Consider the following 17,127-nt stretch of genomic DNA (forward strand, 5'->3'; position numbering starts at 1 on the left):
AATCATTCCTTCCTCACAAAAAATAAGCTCGTTGCCCCACATATAGCCCAACAACGAAGAGAAAAAAAGGCCCGTTGCCCTGCTTATAGCCTGGCAACGAGGAGAAAAGCAAGCCCATTACCCTACTTATAACTTGACAACGAGGAAAAAAACAAGCCCCGTTGCCCTGTATATAGCCCAACAACGAGGAGAAAAACAAGCTCGTTGCCTTGCTTATAGCCCGACAACAAGGTGAAAAGTAAGCATGTTGCCCCACACATAGCCTGGCAACGAGGAAAAAACAAACCCGTTACCCTGCTTATAGCCCAGTAACGAGGAGAAGCCGATTAGCCCACACATAGCTTGGCAACAAGGAGAAAGCAAGCCCATTGTCCCACTAATAGCCTAATAACGAGGAAAGAATAAGCCCATTGCCTAACACATAGCGTGACAACGAGGAGAAAGCAAGCCTGTTGTCCTACTAACAACCCAACAACGAGAGGAGAATAAGCCCATCATCTTAGATATAGCCCGACAGTGAGACAATGTAACACCCCACTTCTCAAGAGGGCGTTACGTAACGTAAGATTTCGGGAATATAAATTTTTTTCCAAATACAAAACCATTTCTCGAAGATCCCGTTACACCTTCTCAGTATATCAACTATGAACCATCAATAAACTAAGATAGGTTCACCAACACAAATGCAAAAGCTAGATCGAAACCTTAACAAGTCATAACCGAAACCACTATATAACATAAAATCGAACCAACATTTACATGACGTTCTCAAAATAAACAACATAACTGAAATGACATAATATAAAAACATCCTTTAATCGCCATCACTCCTCGGCAATTCCCTTTCCCTTCGCACCGCTGCCTTCACCTGGAACGTTTGAATATTCCAGGGACATAGTCCAAATTAGATGATGAATCATCTAAATGAAAGTTCAAAATCACATTTTTCATGAATGAATGCAAGACATGAAATAAACCAATACACTAGGTAAGCCCTAGCCCAAGAGAATCTCACGCGCTTAACCCTATCACGGGAGAAGAGCAATCTCTCTAAAAGTTATGCCACCATAACGACGCGACGCGATTCTAGCTTAAATGGGGCTGCCAACGCATCTCACCAGATTACGTTCCCACCTTAAGCATCCAGGAACCACAATACAATCTCAACTCCAAAATTTCACATGGACCACCTAGTCATCCTAGTGCAACTTCTCTGGCCAAACGGCCTGGCACAGAAACCAATGTGGCTATCCTGACATGCTCACCAGCATCAGATACCCCTATTATTCCGTCACGCCCTTGAAGAATTACGACTACATTATCCAGACATCCCACATGAACAACATAGTATGGACCACCTAGTCATCCTAGTGCAACTTCCCTAGTCAAACGACCCGACACGAAAACCAAGGCGGCTATCCTGACATGCACACTAGCATCAGATACCCCTATTATTCTGTCACGCCCTTGGAGAATTATGGCTACACTATCCAGACAACATCTTAGGCTGACATTCCATAGGAACGCACAAAACGCAAGATAATGCCACATTTCACAATTCAAAGCATCATATAAACAACATTTTATAAAATGCAATGCACAAGTTCAAAACGTTTAGGAACGAACCTCTCTCATAAAACCAACCATCACCAGTTATCATTTGCATGCAACAAAACCATTTTGCATGAATTCTCAACACATTCAGATAGAACAAGCACAAAAAATCAAGTTTTAGGGGCGAACACTCACCTCAAACGAAACTCAGAACACCTTAAATCTTGGCCCAACCTCGACTTTTGTGTAACTCCTCAAGTATTTTGATCAAACCACCTTCTTACACACCCTCACACGCTGCCCAAGTGCTTTGTGCGTGTGATGCTTCGCGTATGCTTAAAAAGCCCTCTATCCACTAAACCCGAAGCACTCTTGTTTAGCACTAACTTCTCACAATTTCGAATGAGAAACCTTTAGCCATGAACCCCTATTTATAGGTTTTGAAAACTTAGCCACCAAGAAACATATATTTTACAATTATTTCAAATCTTCCAAAATCTTTTTCAATCATTCCAAATCTTTCTAAGATCTTCTGCAATCATTGTAAATCTTCTAAGATATTATATAATCATTACCAAATCTTCTAAGATATTCTGCAATCATTCTAAATCTTCCAAAATATTATATAATCATTACCAAATCTTCTAAGATATTCTGCAATCATTCTAAATCTTCTAAGATTTTATATAATCATTACCAAATCTTCTAAGATATTCTGCAATCATTCCAAATCTTCTAAGATTTTATGCAATCATTGTTATCCGAATCAAATCTTTATCCAAATCCAATCATATCCAACAAAATCTTTTCCAATCAAATCTTATTCAAATCTTATCCTTAAAGTCATCATGAGCTTTCATCTTATCTCTAACGTTATCATGAGGCTTCATCTTATTTCTAACATCATTATGAGACTTTTCCTAAGTCTCCCAAATGCCCCTAGTAAAAAGGTTTCAAGAATTACACTTTGGCCCGAACTTTTAGATAATTGCACTTAGATCCTTTTCAACATAGTCCTCGGGCTAATTTTTAATTGCATTTTAGTCCTTGAAGAAAGGGCTAATTATGCTAATACCCCTAATTTTTAGGTAAAGTACACCTTTACCCGAACCTCAAAAATTACGATTTTGCCCCTGGCTCAAAAATTGAACTTGTCTCCAAACATCCACAATCCCTTAAAATATCCTATTTCCTCAAGTATTTGAATCTATAAATCTCGAGTATTACATCCCTTAGGATCATTCGATTTTCTCAACCTGGTAGATAGTTGTACCGGAAACTGTTCTCGATTCAACTTCTTTTGATGTCTAAAATCATAACTCGTATTACTCGTCAATACTATACCATTTTCCTTAGCTATCTAGGGTCCGGGGTACTCCTTTCGTCTAATTCGGCAATTACTTAACTAAATTCTCAAACTAATTTTCAGTTCCTTGAACTTACTTGACACTTTGCAACATGGGGTATTACAGACAATCACAAGCTGGTGATCCCGCTAAAGGCCTAACAATAGGAAGAGTCTAATCTCATTGTCCCGCAAAAAGCCTAGCAATGAGGATAATCCCAGTGTCCTGCGCATAGCCTAGTTGTAACATCCTGCATTGAGCAATAGGAAAGAGCGAAACAACTTACCCTGATGGGCCTACGCGAATTTCCCAAGGGGTCACCCATTATTGAGCTTCCCCATCTTAAGCACGCTTAACCAGGAAGTTCTCTACCTACATTCAGCCCAAAAGGTATCCAGTTAGTGTTATTTCATTCCTTACTTATCCTCGATATATACTACCATTCTCTAGGATATTGGGGTATTACATTCTCCCCCCCTTGAGTACATGACATCCTCATCATACGACCTTACAATTGGTCCCAGATCTTCTCCCCTTTGGAGGCTACCATCCTAGAAGCCTACTAGAAGCCACTCCTTGTACAGGTCCTCGAGCCCCAATGCCATTCCCCACCCTCATCGGATCACTTTCACCAAGGGTCAGCTCTGATACCACTTGTAACATCCCTCATCGACCGATAGAAAGGACCAGAACAACTTACCCTGATGGGCCTGCGCGAACTTCCTAGGGGGTCACCTATCCTTGAGCTTTCTTAGCTCAAGCACACTTTACCCAAGAGTTTTTTGCCTACATTCAGCCTAAAAGGTATCCAGCTGGTGTTGTTTCATTCCTTACTTATTTTCGATATACACTACCCTTCTCTGGGCTCTTGGGGTATTACACTAGTGATAAGGGGAAATCAAGCAACCAACTTCACATCATTTTGTACAACACAACAATCCTAAATCTAAGAACTGTCCCATTGGGTAGTTAATTATCGGGCAACTGTCATTACCATTGCCACAAGATCTCAAACGTAAGAAGAATGATATAACATGCACAATATCATTTCATAAAGAAGCAAAAGTATTCTAATGGAGGAAATTACGGCTCACATAAAAAATAAAAAAACAAACAATGAAGGTCCTGATAGCCTATGCAAGGAGTCCTCAAGTGGAGCCAAAGGTGGGAAGAGAAATATCAGTAGTTGGGATCTCACCTTCCTCATTTTCGACGGTACACAGAGCATGCTTAGAAGCTGCCTCCCCAAATCTTGGAGAGCACCAATCATCTTGTCGCCGTCAAGATGAAAATGGTATGGATCCCATGGGCCTATCAAATTCTCCAAGTTATCCACGAGTAGAGATTCGAGGTAGGAAGCATGGCTCATGGGATGAGGATCATACTCCAATTAGGGGCCACAAAATCCTCCACCTCATGGGTGAGAACCAACTCTGGGAAGGTCTTCCCCTGGCGTTGTGCCTCTAAATAGGATCAGGCTAGATAAAATCCATACTTGATAAATACCGAGGCATATCGTCCTTTCTAGTCTAAGCAATTCTTAGAGAAACGATAACCTATTACATACCTAAATCCTAGCTTTTTCAACAATTTTCCATGGTATTCTAACCCTCATAGATTCCAATCAGTTGTTTTTAGTGAGATTCCAGATCTGTTGTACATAAGGGAGATTTTAAATTCATATCTTCTTGCATGCCCAACATCTGAAAAGACCAAAGCAAGTACTCATATAGAGGAAAGGATTCAAAGCAAACACATGTACATAGTATTGAAACTACCCACGGTAAAATTTTCCCACAATTCTTCAGATCTTTCCTCATTTTTCATCTGGACTTCCACTTTTGGCAGTGGAGTAGGTGAGGGAGTCCAATTTCTTTGCTTACCCATGCCTCACATCCCACTGGGTATTAACACCTCAATGAGATAAACAGTGTCTTCCCTTCTTCCGTCAGACAAACAGCTTCACCATGTTGAATCCCTCATTTCTTTAACGGAAAACATATGATCAACCAAAGCACAAAATTAAAGAAATGGCACATTTAGTACTGCATAAATATATATGCTTTCATCAAGGTTATCACTCTCAACTATTCTTTATCTTTTCTCTTTTGGTTAATCACTGAGAATAAGAAAGACGCAGAAAGATATCAGCACTCCTGCCTATGCAAAGCAGAGAAAAACAAAAGGACTAGGAGAGCACACAGAGAGAAAAGGATATTTCCAGATAATTGTGCTTCTTGGAAAATTTTGCTGATTTATCATTGATTGAAGAAAAAATTGCTGTTTTATAATATATTTGAATGTGGACAGGTTCAACTAACTTTTGGAGATAAACGGTATTACACTTACCAGGGGAAAAATGAAACATAAATTAAAAAAGTACCACAGATAGCATATCCTATCATTTTGTGAACTTCACTGCAACTAGTCCAGAAGCTATGAATCTGGATTCTACCTCACTGTTCTTTCTGAGCTTTGGACCTCGACGGCCTTGCTGGTTTAATCACATAACCAAGGAGGATAACTACTATGGGAACGATGGTTCCAATAAAGTACACACTTCCATATGCAACAAGTGTTTCATGCAGGCTTAGTACCTGCAAAACCCAAGCAGGAAGCATTAGGCATCTGTTTTGGCAAAATTTAAATACATGTGAAATGCAAGCAGAAAGCTCTAAACGTGTATGTTTTTGGAAAATTAAAGCCTCCAAAAATTTAATTTTAGTAGCAAGAATGAGGTTGCTCCTTCATCACTGAAAGATCACAGGTTCAAATTGTAAAAACAGCCTTTTTGCACAAGAAGGGACCATGATAGTATTTTCTTTTAATGCCCCCGCATGGGAAGATGCTGGAAAGAACAGGAGACAGAATCAAATAAACAAAAGGAAGGTACCATGAAACCAACAGAGGAGTAGTTCAACACCAGAACTGTATGAGCAAAGTTCAAGAATACTAATATATTCCTCATTGCAACCATATTAGGAGGAACAGCTTGCTGCCATCTATAAATAACTGCTCATACACAATAAAAATTGGGACAATCAAAAAACTTTTAACAATCCAAATAAAGCCATTTAGACACCCCCCCCCCCCCCCCCCCCCCAAAAAAAAAAAAAAAAGATGAAGCTTAATTCTTACCTCTTGAACCAGCAATCATCAGTGCAGACTGCACAAAGAATATAATGTATCCAGGATATAAACCCTACATCATGATGAAAACATTGGAGCAAGAAGTCAATAATTATGGAACTAAGTTGTGAAGACGAGAAAATATTCAAAGGCCCAGCAATCATCAAAAATGAAAATATTAAAGAGGGTTATGAAATTATTAACAGAGTGAGGATAATAAAAAACTAGTGTCACGTTCATTTAATGATGAATCCATTTCACTATAGACCTTTTCATTCTTTATATTTTATTTTTCTCCAAAAAGAGTACTGACACAAACACCTATATCCCTGCCTGAGTTGACGTCTGCACCTTGCTATTGGAAGTATGGGAGGTGCAGCTCTAGCTACACATGATTATATGAAGCAGACCAGCAATAGTATTGTTAATCCTACTGACTGACGAATTTGTACATTGGATTCTATGGGGAATGTTATTTGCTCCACGAACTGTATTTTCAACAACTATGGAGGTAACAAGCAACCAAAACATGTTGGGATTGTTAAGTCATCAAAAGATAAGAAAAGCAACTGAACAACATAAATAAATGCAACTCACATGCCAAATTGCGCTGACAGTCTGTGTTGCCAACAACTGAAAGAAACCAGGTTTCTTTCCCTTCTGAATAAGTCTCTCGTAAACATCTGGAAGAATATCAACATATAAGACAAAAGAAATGTGTAACATGTAAATTACTGGGAAACCCAATTGTTTGCAATGAATGGAATTTATCAATCTAAACTGCCACACTATAATTTCCACGGAAGCAAAAAGCTCCCGATAAGCTCCAAATAATAATAACTATCAGATGACCTTCCAGAGTTTGTATATTACATCATAATGGAAAGTTTGGATGTTCAAACCTATCCAATTGGAGAACTCATAACTCCACTTATAGTCCTTAATAAGGGGGTGTTTGGCTTACCCTTTTTTTTTCATAACTTTTAAGCTATTTAGCTTTTAAGTTAAAAGTTGGGTAGTGTTTAAGTTAATAATGTGTTTAGATAAATATACTTTTAAGTTATCAATTAATAGTTATGTGTTTGATTTCAAAGAGATGATAAACTATTAAAACTTGACAAAAAGACTAAAATAGACATGGTGTTGAATGATATAAAATTTTACCATTAGATGTTAATAAATTATATATAATTATTAAAAATATATTAATACAATATTATTATATGTATTATATATGTTATATATAATAATAATATATATTATTATGTATTATATATATACATATAATATATGTATTACGTTGTTTTATATATATATATATATACACATATACATACATACATGTAGCCAACGATAGGGGCACAGACGGAGGAGATGAAGTTGGGGATGACAGCTGGCAGGTGCCGATGGGGCAACAAACGGCCAACAACAGAGGAGAAGCTGAAGCAAATGGGGGCAACAGCCGGTGGGGGCGACGGCGATGGCCGACGGTGGTGGCCGGAAGAGCTAGGACTACAGCCAGCGGAAGGTAGAGGTTGAAGAAAAAGGGTACATGGTTGGAAATTAGCAAAAATGATGAGAGTAAAATGATAAATTCAAAGGTCAATGTAGCTTATATATAAGCAGCATTTTGCAAAAGCTCCCCCCCACCAGCTTTTGCAAAATGCTGTGTAGTAGCTTTTAAGCTAAAAGCACCTCACTAAATTTTTCTTAATAGCTTATAAGCTGTTGATACAGCTTATAAGCGGTTAAACCGGTAAACCAAACACCCTCTAAGGATATATTTGTAAGATGAATCAGTCAAATGAAATAGAACTAAGAACTTCCATCCCCAACTTCCACTAACTTTTCCTTCCCCAACAGCTTATAAGCTGCACATTCCAGTGTGAAGAACTAAAATTCAAGCTCATTAGCAGAGCAGTTACTTCTATTCATGCGTTACTGATAACAAACCAAAGGTAGAGGAAGAAAAGGATTGGCAGGTGTAAGCCTCAATAGAACTTACAATGACGTAGCCAAGTGCTGACTTGTATGTTCCACGAAAGTGGTAAATGGGCTGCAGTCTTTGCCAACTCAACACCTAAAATATCAACATTCTTTGCATGGTCCCATCTTGGTTTTGGTGGAGAAGAATCTGTCCAACCACTGAAACCCAGGCCACAAATAATAACAGCAGCTTCTGAGACTGACCAGACGAAATAATACTTCCAACGTGCTGTAAAGCCAGACATGTACTGGTAACTCAACCGTTTCCAGAAACCCCATTCATGGTATACAGGTTCTGTAAACCGGGATAGTGGAAATTGAGGTACCAGGAATATGTACAACCCCATACAGAAAGCAGCTTGGACAAGAACTCTGAAAATTGCCCCATAAGGCAATGCTGGCAATCCTTTCTCAGATCGTGCCCAAATCTAAGAAAACGACAATCAAAGATGAGGGCCAGCTAAGGTCAGGGAGATTAGAATAATACAGTTGACTTACCCCCTTCCTTTCTGTCCACTCAAGATAATCCCTCATTTCATACACTGGTCCAGCAAAGTGACATCCACAGCAGAGGCAGTAACCAATATACTCAATTAAGGAGGGCAACTTGAGCAAATGATTTTTCTTTTGTGCCTCACGCATGTCCTCCTCCTTTAGTAAACCATCATTGTAACTCATAGCACATGAAATAATCTTCAGTACTATCACCATTAGGGCACCTATAAATTAGGAAAAGATGACATGGCATAAATCCTAGAGATTATTATGTAATTGAAACAAAAAATCTTATGAGGCAGCAACCACAAAGAAAGTCATAACGAGCAGAAAATTCAATACATTGGCATGCTTTGGATGGTACAAGTGACCCACAAACTACAGAAGGAAATTAATTTAAGCAACAAAATAAGCAAAACCAAAAAGCAATCATGTGTGCAATTCCTCTGTGGTTGATGTTGTGCGCTGAGAGTGGAAAGAAAGTGCTTCCCTTTTGATGGTTAACAAAACCATTTCATTCGGTCAAAAGCAAGTTTTTAAGTTCATTATATGGTGACTGGAAGGACAGGGGATAGTTTCTGGAATTGTGCACATGGGAGACCCTTGCCATCTTCTCTTGTTGGGTAATTCAAGAAAAATAAGTTGTCCCACCTCTTCAAGAAGTTGCTACTTGTCTGATTTAGTTTCTATTTTAGTGTTTTATCTGTTCCTTCCCAATTGCAGTTGAAGAGTCCAAGTAGTTGAGAAAGTGTCATCTTTTCTTTTGGTTGGTCAAATTTGTTTAGACGGCTTGCAACGTTCCCTACATGTAAGGTGCAAATTTCAATTTTCAAGTCTTGAAGTCACGTGTTTTCAAGAATAAACACAAGCAGCAAGTTTCTTTTTTAAGCAATCGGTTAGAGAGTATATGATATTAACACAATCATTTGTGTGAATATTCAACATCTTTGTGGAGCAAAACTATATTACTTTAATCTTATATATGAAACATTAGCACATATTCATCTAAATCCCCCCAACCCCATGGTGGAGATATTTTATGTTGGAATTAATGGATCTTAAATGTGTGAATTGGAAGAGTCTCCAAGTTATAAAGTGTTCTTTAATGTGGAAAAATAATCCCACATTGAAAAACGCCTTATGGTGTGCTCTAGTCACTAAAGTTTACTTTCAGGAAGCTGGAGTTGACTGTCTAAGAGAGGCTCTTGGTTAGATCGACTCTACATAATAGGCTCTCGGCTAGGTCGACTATGACTTTTCTATAGTCGACTCTAGCACACTAGGAGTCGACTATGGCTTTGATATAGTTGATTCTAGCGCACTGGGAGTCGACTATGGATGACTGGGAGTTGATTATGGATGCGGAAAGTCGACTATGGATGATTGGGAGTTGACTCCCAATCCAATTTTTGGACAAAACGCTCCAGAAATGCATGGTCGCGAGCTCGATGACGTGGCAAGCAGACCGGCGTGGCGTTGATGTGGTGTAGGCATCCAGGAGGTGCGTGCATGGCGTGCCTCTGTGCAGTAAGGTCCCAAGTGAACACAACCGTTCATGCGGGCTGCGAATGAGTAGACACGTCCGTTCAAAGACTGTGAGTAGGCTGTGAGAAGGCGATCGTAGTAGGCAAAATCAATAGTGGAATTCTAGACTATGAGAAGGCAGAATTAGCAGCGAAATTCTAGTGATCGCGATCACCGACGATTGAGATTGAATTGTCAAAGCTTCAAACCTTGGCCTTCGACGGTTAAGGTAAAGTACCAACTTATGCAAAATATGAGCATGACCAAGATGACAATGTTAAAGTGGATGTGTGGCCAAACAAGAAAAGATAAAATTAGAAATAAGGCTATTAATAATAAGGTAAGAGTGGCTCCTATTGAGGATAAGATATAGGATCGATGGCATGCAAGTAGTTAGCAAAAGACCAAAACAAAAACTTGATGGGAGACACTTAGGGTTGAAGTTTATGGGCCTTAGAAACTACAATGGATACAAATGAATGGAAGCTAGAATTCATGTAGCCAACCCCATAGTGGAATAAAAGTTTGATAGTTTGTTGTTGCTCTAAAGAATTTAAATATGGAATGAGAACATTAAAATAGAGAAGAATGAAAAAAAAAATATATATATATATATGCAAGGTTTCCAACATGGTATTCCTGAGTAACATGAAATAGAACATGCGTAACAAAGTCCAAAATCCACTATTGTAAAGAAAATGTAAGATTTCAAAGAGATTAATTTGTCTATAACTAGTTAATGAATAATTTACATTTTGAAGTTTCAGGATTCATTTAAAGACAAAAAGTATTCGTTGACTATTTGAAGTCTATATAAATTCTCAATCACCTTGTGATCTTTATAGATGTTAGCAATCTTGGATAGTATTGGGAATGTCTTCCATAATTTATTCACAACGATGATGACAACACAACGTATTAAGTCTTTATCTCAATCTAGGATCAGCTATATAAATTTTAAATTTCCATTCATTTCTATATGTTGTCTTTTCTTTATGCCCATATGCTTAATACCAAACCCAAGTGTTTCCCACCAAATTTTTTTGTCCTCATCTGTCTTTTTGCTAACTACTTATCCCATGTCATCAACTCTTCTCGTCAGAGCCTCTATTGGTGCTAGGCTCACGTGAACAAACTATCTTAATCAGGTCTCCCACATCTTATTATAAATAATTTCATTTCTAATTTTATCTTTTTTATATGACCACACATAGACTTTACTCCCTCTACATAGTGCAATCTCTTTTTTCATGTCAACCTAAAATTAATCATCTCAAGCAGAACAAGTCAAAACCTTGGCAAACACCAAAAATATTTTCAATTGCTTTGATTAGAGTCCATCACTATTGAACCTTGTAAATAAAGAAACAAAAAAAGTAAAAAATACCACCACAAAACAATCTCTTACTTATCCATGATTAAGAATCACATAAGGTTAAAATACTCGCAAAAATGTGATTTGAAGCTTTTATTTTTTCCATAATATTCAACACTTAAGGTACAAAACCTCAAAAGTTGGTCAGTCCAAATAATTAAATTTGCAAAATAAATTCAGGGATTTAATTTACAAAAGTGAAAAGTAAGGTATACAGAGAGTTTGAGGTGGTGATTACCAGTAGCATCAATTCCTCCTTCCTTCCAAGCATCACCACTCATGTAGTATACATGGCTACACACGCATACAAATAGTCAAGACATACAAGACATAATTTCTCATATAGTCTTTACAAATGATAAAAAGACCATATCAATTTATGATAAAACATCTACCGTGATATAACAAGGATGTCATGTGACCTTATGTGGTTCACTGACAAGAGAATGTAGACAACTTGACAAAACCCATAATACATTGCTTATTCAAGTGCTGAACTCAACAATATGAAGAATACATGATTATCTACTATTTGATTTTGGATTGCTTACTACAAGGTTTATATTCTTTAGCAGAGGCATTAAACCAAGTTCAGAAATCTAAATATCCATATCACTTAGTAATTCTCAAGGCTTCTTCACACATTGATTATTGGGGGTTCATTCATAAACAATCCATAAAAACAGCTCCCAACAGTGCTCTCACATAAAGTAGGAATTTCAAGCATTCCTCTGTTTTGATACTTTTTAAGCAAACTTTTCCAAACAGGTCACATCCTAGTTATTGAACACTACCAGAATCACATAAGTCCAGCAAACCCAAATGGCACAATCAATATGACTGAATGATAAGAGTATAACTAAAGCTCATTTAAATCAACCAAAAAGCAGTATACACTTGTGATCGAAAACAAAAGAAGAGCTTGATCTGGTCAAAATGTTTTGACCATGCAAATATCAATGCTTCCTGCAAATTGAGCCAACTTTTTCTGCCAAATAACTTAACCACCACAGTAAGAAAAAATTGTTCTGTTAAATTAGCGATGTTATTGTGTTACATATCATAAGATGTTAACACAAAGCTTATACATAGATTATGGAAAACCCTATAGCAAGCTTTATATTTCCTATTTTGTTCATTAGAAGGTAGTAGCCAAAATTACCTGTGTAATTAAGAGAAATTATTTCAACTACATCATTTTTTAGGCATGCTTGTTCACTAAGAGTATTTCACCATATGGGCCAATAGGCCACATTTTGCTTAAACATGTACTTGAGCATACAATCAGATCAATGTTTCTTGGACATCAATGCAGAAGCACAAAAACAATGAGCACAGTGAACGGGCCTTCTAATGCAAACTATTTTCTGCATTCAAAAGAGGGTCGGGCCAGCAGTGTGGGTGATGAGGCAGAGTTTAACCAACTGATAGATATGTGAAATCGACTAACACCTCAGGATGAAATGCACCATTGTTGGAAAGTTGAGATGGGTCTAAATGAAGCACACAACCCAATTACCCAAGGAAGGAGATATTAGGAAGAGCTAAATTATAGGTAAAACAAGGGTGTGTTTGATAGCATGGAAATTCCATGGAAAATGTCACATCCAAGGAATTGAATTCCATCTTTGTTGTTTGACACACTATATTTTTCATGGAATTGAATTCCATGGTACGACTATTAAAGTATGTTTTAGCCCATTTTCCATGGAAAATTCCATCTAGGGGGGGTTGTTTTCTATGCAAGTTGGAAAATGTTTTCTTTTCCAACTAAATTCTATCAAACACATCCTAAGGCCCCGTTGATAGCATGGAAATTCCATAGAAAATGTCACATCCGATGAATTGAATTCCATCTTTCCTGTTTGACACACTACATTTTCCATGGTATTGAATTCTTTGGTACAACCATTAAAGCATGTTTTGGCCCATTTTCCATGGAAAATTTCATCGGGGGGGTTGGTTTTTGTTTACCATGCAAGTTGGAAAATATTTTCTTTTCCAACTAAATGCTATCAAACAGGGCCTAAATGATATGATATATACTTAGCAAAAATGAAATGATAGAAAAACCAAATTTTGCAGCAGCAGATAGTCAGATACAGGCATCCAACCTTGCAATTTAAAAAATCAGCTGCTAGCTGATTACAAAATATTCATCCCAGGATTCGCACATTTTAACTGCCTAATGATATCAGTGTGATCTCTCTCCCAAAATCTATGCGAGATGGACTCTTAAAAAAAATCTAAGTACCCTTGCAAAGAAACTTATTGGGAACAGAACAAGTATCTGACGCATCTAGTATAATATTCATGCAGCAAATATATTTAAATAGAAGACCTTACCATGATATTATCACAAGACTGCCACCTCCTTTGTATCTTTCCAACATAATAACTTACATATTAAAAAAGATGTTACCATAAATATCCAATCATTATATAGAATACTTATCCCCTTAACCTTCGCTTCCCCCATCACACACACACACACACATCAAAATCTAATTATCTGGTAATTGACAGTGAGAAACTGCATAAATCCTACACTAAAGAAACCTAATGCACCCAAGTGATGCAACAATCATACATGCATGTATGCAATTTTAAATTAACTTCAATGTACACTATTGGATTTGGTTCCCAAGAACTACAACATATGAAAAAAAAAAAATTATGTGCTTTGAGCAATTATATTCTTGACATACATGTAAAAGAAACACATAGACTTTCATGTTAATTTTCTTCCCCCCTTGGAGATTTCAAGGAGGATTTCAAGGAAGAAAGACAGTCATTGGGGTTTTGAAACTTGTGATTTGCAGCTGAGCTCAACTATTTACCTTTATTTTCTTATTTGGTAATGATTTTTTTTCAAGAAAAAATATGTAAGACATAGGAATACTTATCAGGAAGAATAAAAATGTCAGGGAACAATGTTAGAGCATCTTATTCTTTTCCTTTTCTTGTATGAGATTTTTTAGGATCAATAAACGCCGCAATATAGACATAGGAAGCAGCAGTGTAATTGGATGTTAAGATGAATCAATTGTGTATTCAATTTGTTGACTTTCTAGAAAACTAGCTTTCAAATACGACTTCCAAGTAAATACCCCATAAATAACTAATCGAACTTTCCTAGAATCACACACATTTCCACTATATTTGAGTTGTTCCTCTTTGTTTTCCCTTTTCTTGTACAAGTTTTGTTAGTAACAGAACTGTAATATGGCCTTGGGAGGCAGGAACATATTCAGAAGTTACAATACCTGAGTATGTGTTCAATTTGTTCTGTTTCTATAGACCTAGCTTTCTGTATGACTTTCAGTAAATGCCTCATACAATAGCTATCAGAGCTTTCCTAGAACTGCACACGTCAATAACAATGAAAGCATATTTCTCCACTGGGATAAGAAAAGGAAATGATATACACCTCTTCCTGCACAGATCCACACTAAGAATCATCAATATGCATTCAACCCCAATTCAAGAATTAGGCAGGGATATATGGAAACAAAATTTGTTCATCAGCGTAGCTTTCAAGGACCTCATTCAACAACTACCTGAACTATTACTCAACAGTTCATGTTTGAGCTTGTTGTGTAACAGATAAATGAAAAAGAAATTTTCTTTGTTTGCATTAAAGGCAATAATAGACAAGGGACAGTCTGCGTACGCTACGGTTACAGTATATATAACGATAAGATTTCTTAGAAAGACCTTAAGTACAATTAAACCAAAAAGAATACCTTTTAAGTACATATATAACACGGAGCAACTCCCATACTTACACTACCATGCAAGGTCCAATATTGAATAATAAGCAATTGCAGTAACTGCACAATGACAATTTTAGTTAATCTGCCAGAAACTATGAATCAAAAAAAGTAAAAGACTAGGATTCCACATTCGAAGGATGCGTTTGGTTCCCAAGAATTGATAAGTAGAATGATTTTCATATCCCCAGATAAACTGAATCAGCAAAGTCAAACAAGCCAAAATTTAGATCGCTTCTCATTTACCCTCACGTTGTCATCAATCAAAAGGAACACAAGAAAATTGCAAATAGAGGTCCTAAATAATAGGCAATAACGATAAATTTCAAATCGAAATGATAAAAGTCGATGAATTAGTACCAGCCAATGAGGTAAACGAATGTCAAGAAGAAGGAGATAATGCCGCATCGAGGACGAAAGAGGAGCATTGAGGCGTAGCCGAGGAGCATAAGAATGAGGAAGTGGAGGTTGGAGGAGACGCCGAAGGAGAGATAAGAAAGGAAGGCACCAGAGGCGGCAGCGTAGAGGTGTTTGGCGGGAGGGCCGCCGGGGACGAGATGCCAGATGAGGCTGACAGGCAGCGTGGCCAAGAAGCAGAAGAGGAAGCGGAGCACCGGCAATGAAACGCCGATCGCCGCCGCCAACGGTTCCATCTCCGGCACCACCATTGTCGTTCTCTTCTCCCTCCCTCACTGAGAATCCAACTGCTTCTCACCGTTGGTTCCGGGAGGCATTTATAATCCGTCTATATATAGGCAGTCTTCCGAAACAATATAAAAAATGAAAAAGGAGGAAACGGTGGCCTGGTTTTGATTTACGCTTTTTGTGGTGGCGGAGCCAGAGAAGTGAGGTGGCGATGGGACAGAGTTCGGCCCGTTTGTCTCGTGCATTCCCTCGCCATCTTTCTCACATGTCTCGTTTAATTTCCAGGTTTGTATTTGATTTTTTATTTATTAAAATATTATAAAATAAAATTATTTTTTTATAACCCAGATATTCGAGTTTCACTCAAATAATTCTAAGGAGATCAGTTTTCCCCTCTAATTCACCCTTCAAATAAATTCAGATGCAATCACAGCTAGAGTCGATCTTGGGTGTTTTAGGGCCAAGGCAAAATTTTTTTAAGTGTGCACTTTATATAAATTAAATAAAAAATAAAAATTATTAATTAATTAATTTTATTAAAATTATAAGAATTTACAAAAAATAATTTGGGGCCTCATTAAAACTTTGTTTGGAGAAAACTCAATGGGACAAAACCACAAACGAAGAAAAAAGAGTACCATGTATTATAAACATTGCATTAAAAAATAAAAACCACATATTTGAGTCTAAATGTTTCCTCCCGAATCTCCATAAGTATTTCTTGATTTGATCAATCTTCCTTTCTTCTAGGGGTGTCAAAAATATTCAAACACCGATAAACCGGACCAAATCGAACCGAACTATGCCTTTTGGATTGATTTTATGATTCAATGGTTAGGTTCTGGTTCTAAAAAATTAAGAACCGATATATTTGGTTTGATTACTATTTTTTTTTTTCAAATCGTGGTTCGAACCGAATCGGAATCGAAATTATACTTATATATATTATAATTTTTTGGTATATATATATTTATATACATATGCATAAATAATATCATTTCTTAGAAAACTAGCGAGATTCATGAACTTTTTTATTTTTAGGCTTTTATGCGCTATTGCTATAATAAATGGTCAATGTAATCTCATTTGATGAGATAGTCTATGAATTATTTTGTTCTACTTTTATTTCAAGATTTGAATCATTAATAAAGTTATGGGTTTATTTTAATTAATAAATTTGTTTGTAATTTCATATTTTGCGAAAATGTTTAGAAGATAAATGTTAATTGGATGGAACTAAAACCGATCCGGTATAACGAATTGGTTATGATTTGGTTTTATATATGTAATGGTTCGATTA

General features: G+C 37.0%; 1 protein-coding gene across 1 annotated transcript; it reads right to left on the reverse strand.

The window, feature by feature from the left end:
• Positions 1-5,174: 5,174 nt before the first annotated feature.
• On the reverse strand, positions 5,175-15,879 carry LOC127787208 (lysophospholipid acyltransferase 1-like). The gene is made up of 8 exons (XM_052315137.1): positions 15,543-15,879; positions 11,648-11,703; positions 8,514-8,734; positions 8,035-8,443; positions 6,627-6,712; positions 6,039-6,102; positions 5,794-5,912; positions 5,175-5,497 (listed from the first exon to the last, which is right to left on the reverse strand). Exons 1-8 carry the CDS (start codon positions 15,848-15,850, stop codon positions 5,357-5,359), a joined length of 1,404 nt encoding a protein of 467 aa, XP_052171097.1. The 5' UTR covers positions 15,851-15,879; the 3' UTR covers positions 5,175-5,356.
• Positions 15,880-17,127: the final 1,248 nt, after the last annotated feature.

This window comes from Diospyros lotus, chromosome 12 (genome assembly GCF_014633365.1).
Source record: "Diospyros lotus cultivar Yz01 chromosome 12, ASM1463336v1, whole genome shotgun sequence".
Taxonomy (NCBI): domain Eukaryota; kingdom Viridiplantae; phylum Streptophyta; class Magnoliopsida; order Ericales; family Ebenaceae; genus Diospyros; species Diospyros lotus.

Excerpts from the sequence above, each read along its gene's own strand:
- LOC127787208 (XM_052315137.1), bottom strand. The coding sequence starts at position 15,850 with ATGGTGGTGCCGGAGATGGAACCGTTGGCGGCGGCGATCGGCGTTTCA. Across the intron at positions 8,444-8,513 it reads AGTGGACAGAAAGGAAGGGG|ATTTGGGCACGATCTGAGAA; the intron begins GTAAGTCAACTG and ends TCGTTTTCTTAG. Across the intron at positions 5,498-5,793 it reads ACTCCTCTGTTGGTTTCATG|GTACTAAGCCTGCATGAAAC; the intron begins GTACCTTCCTTT and ends TGGGTTTTGCAG.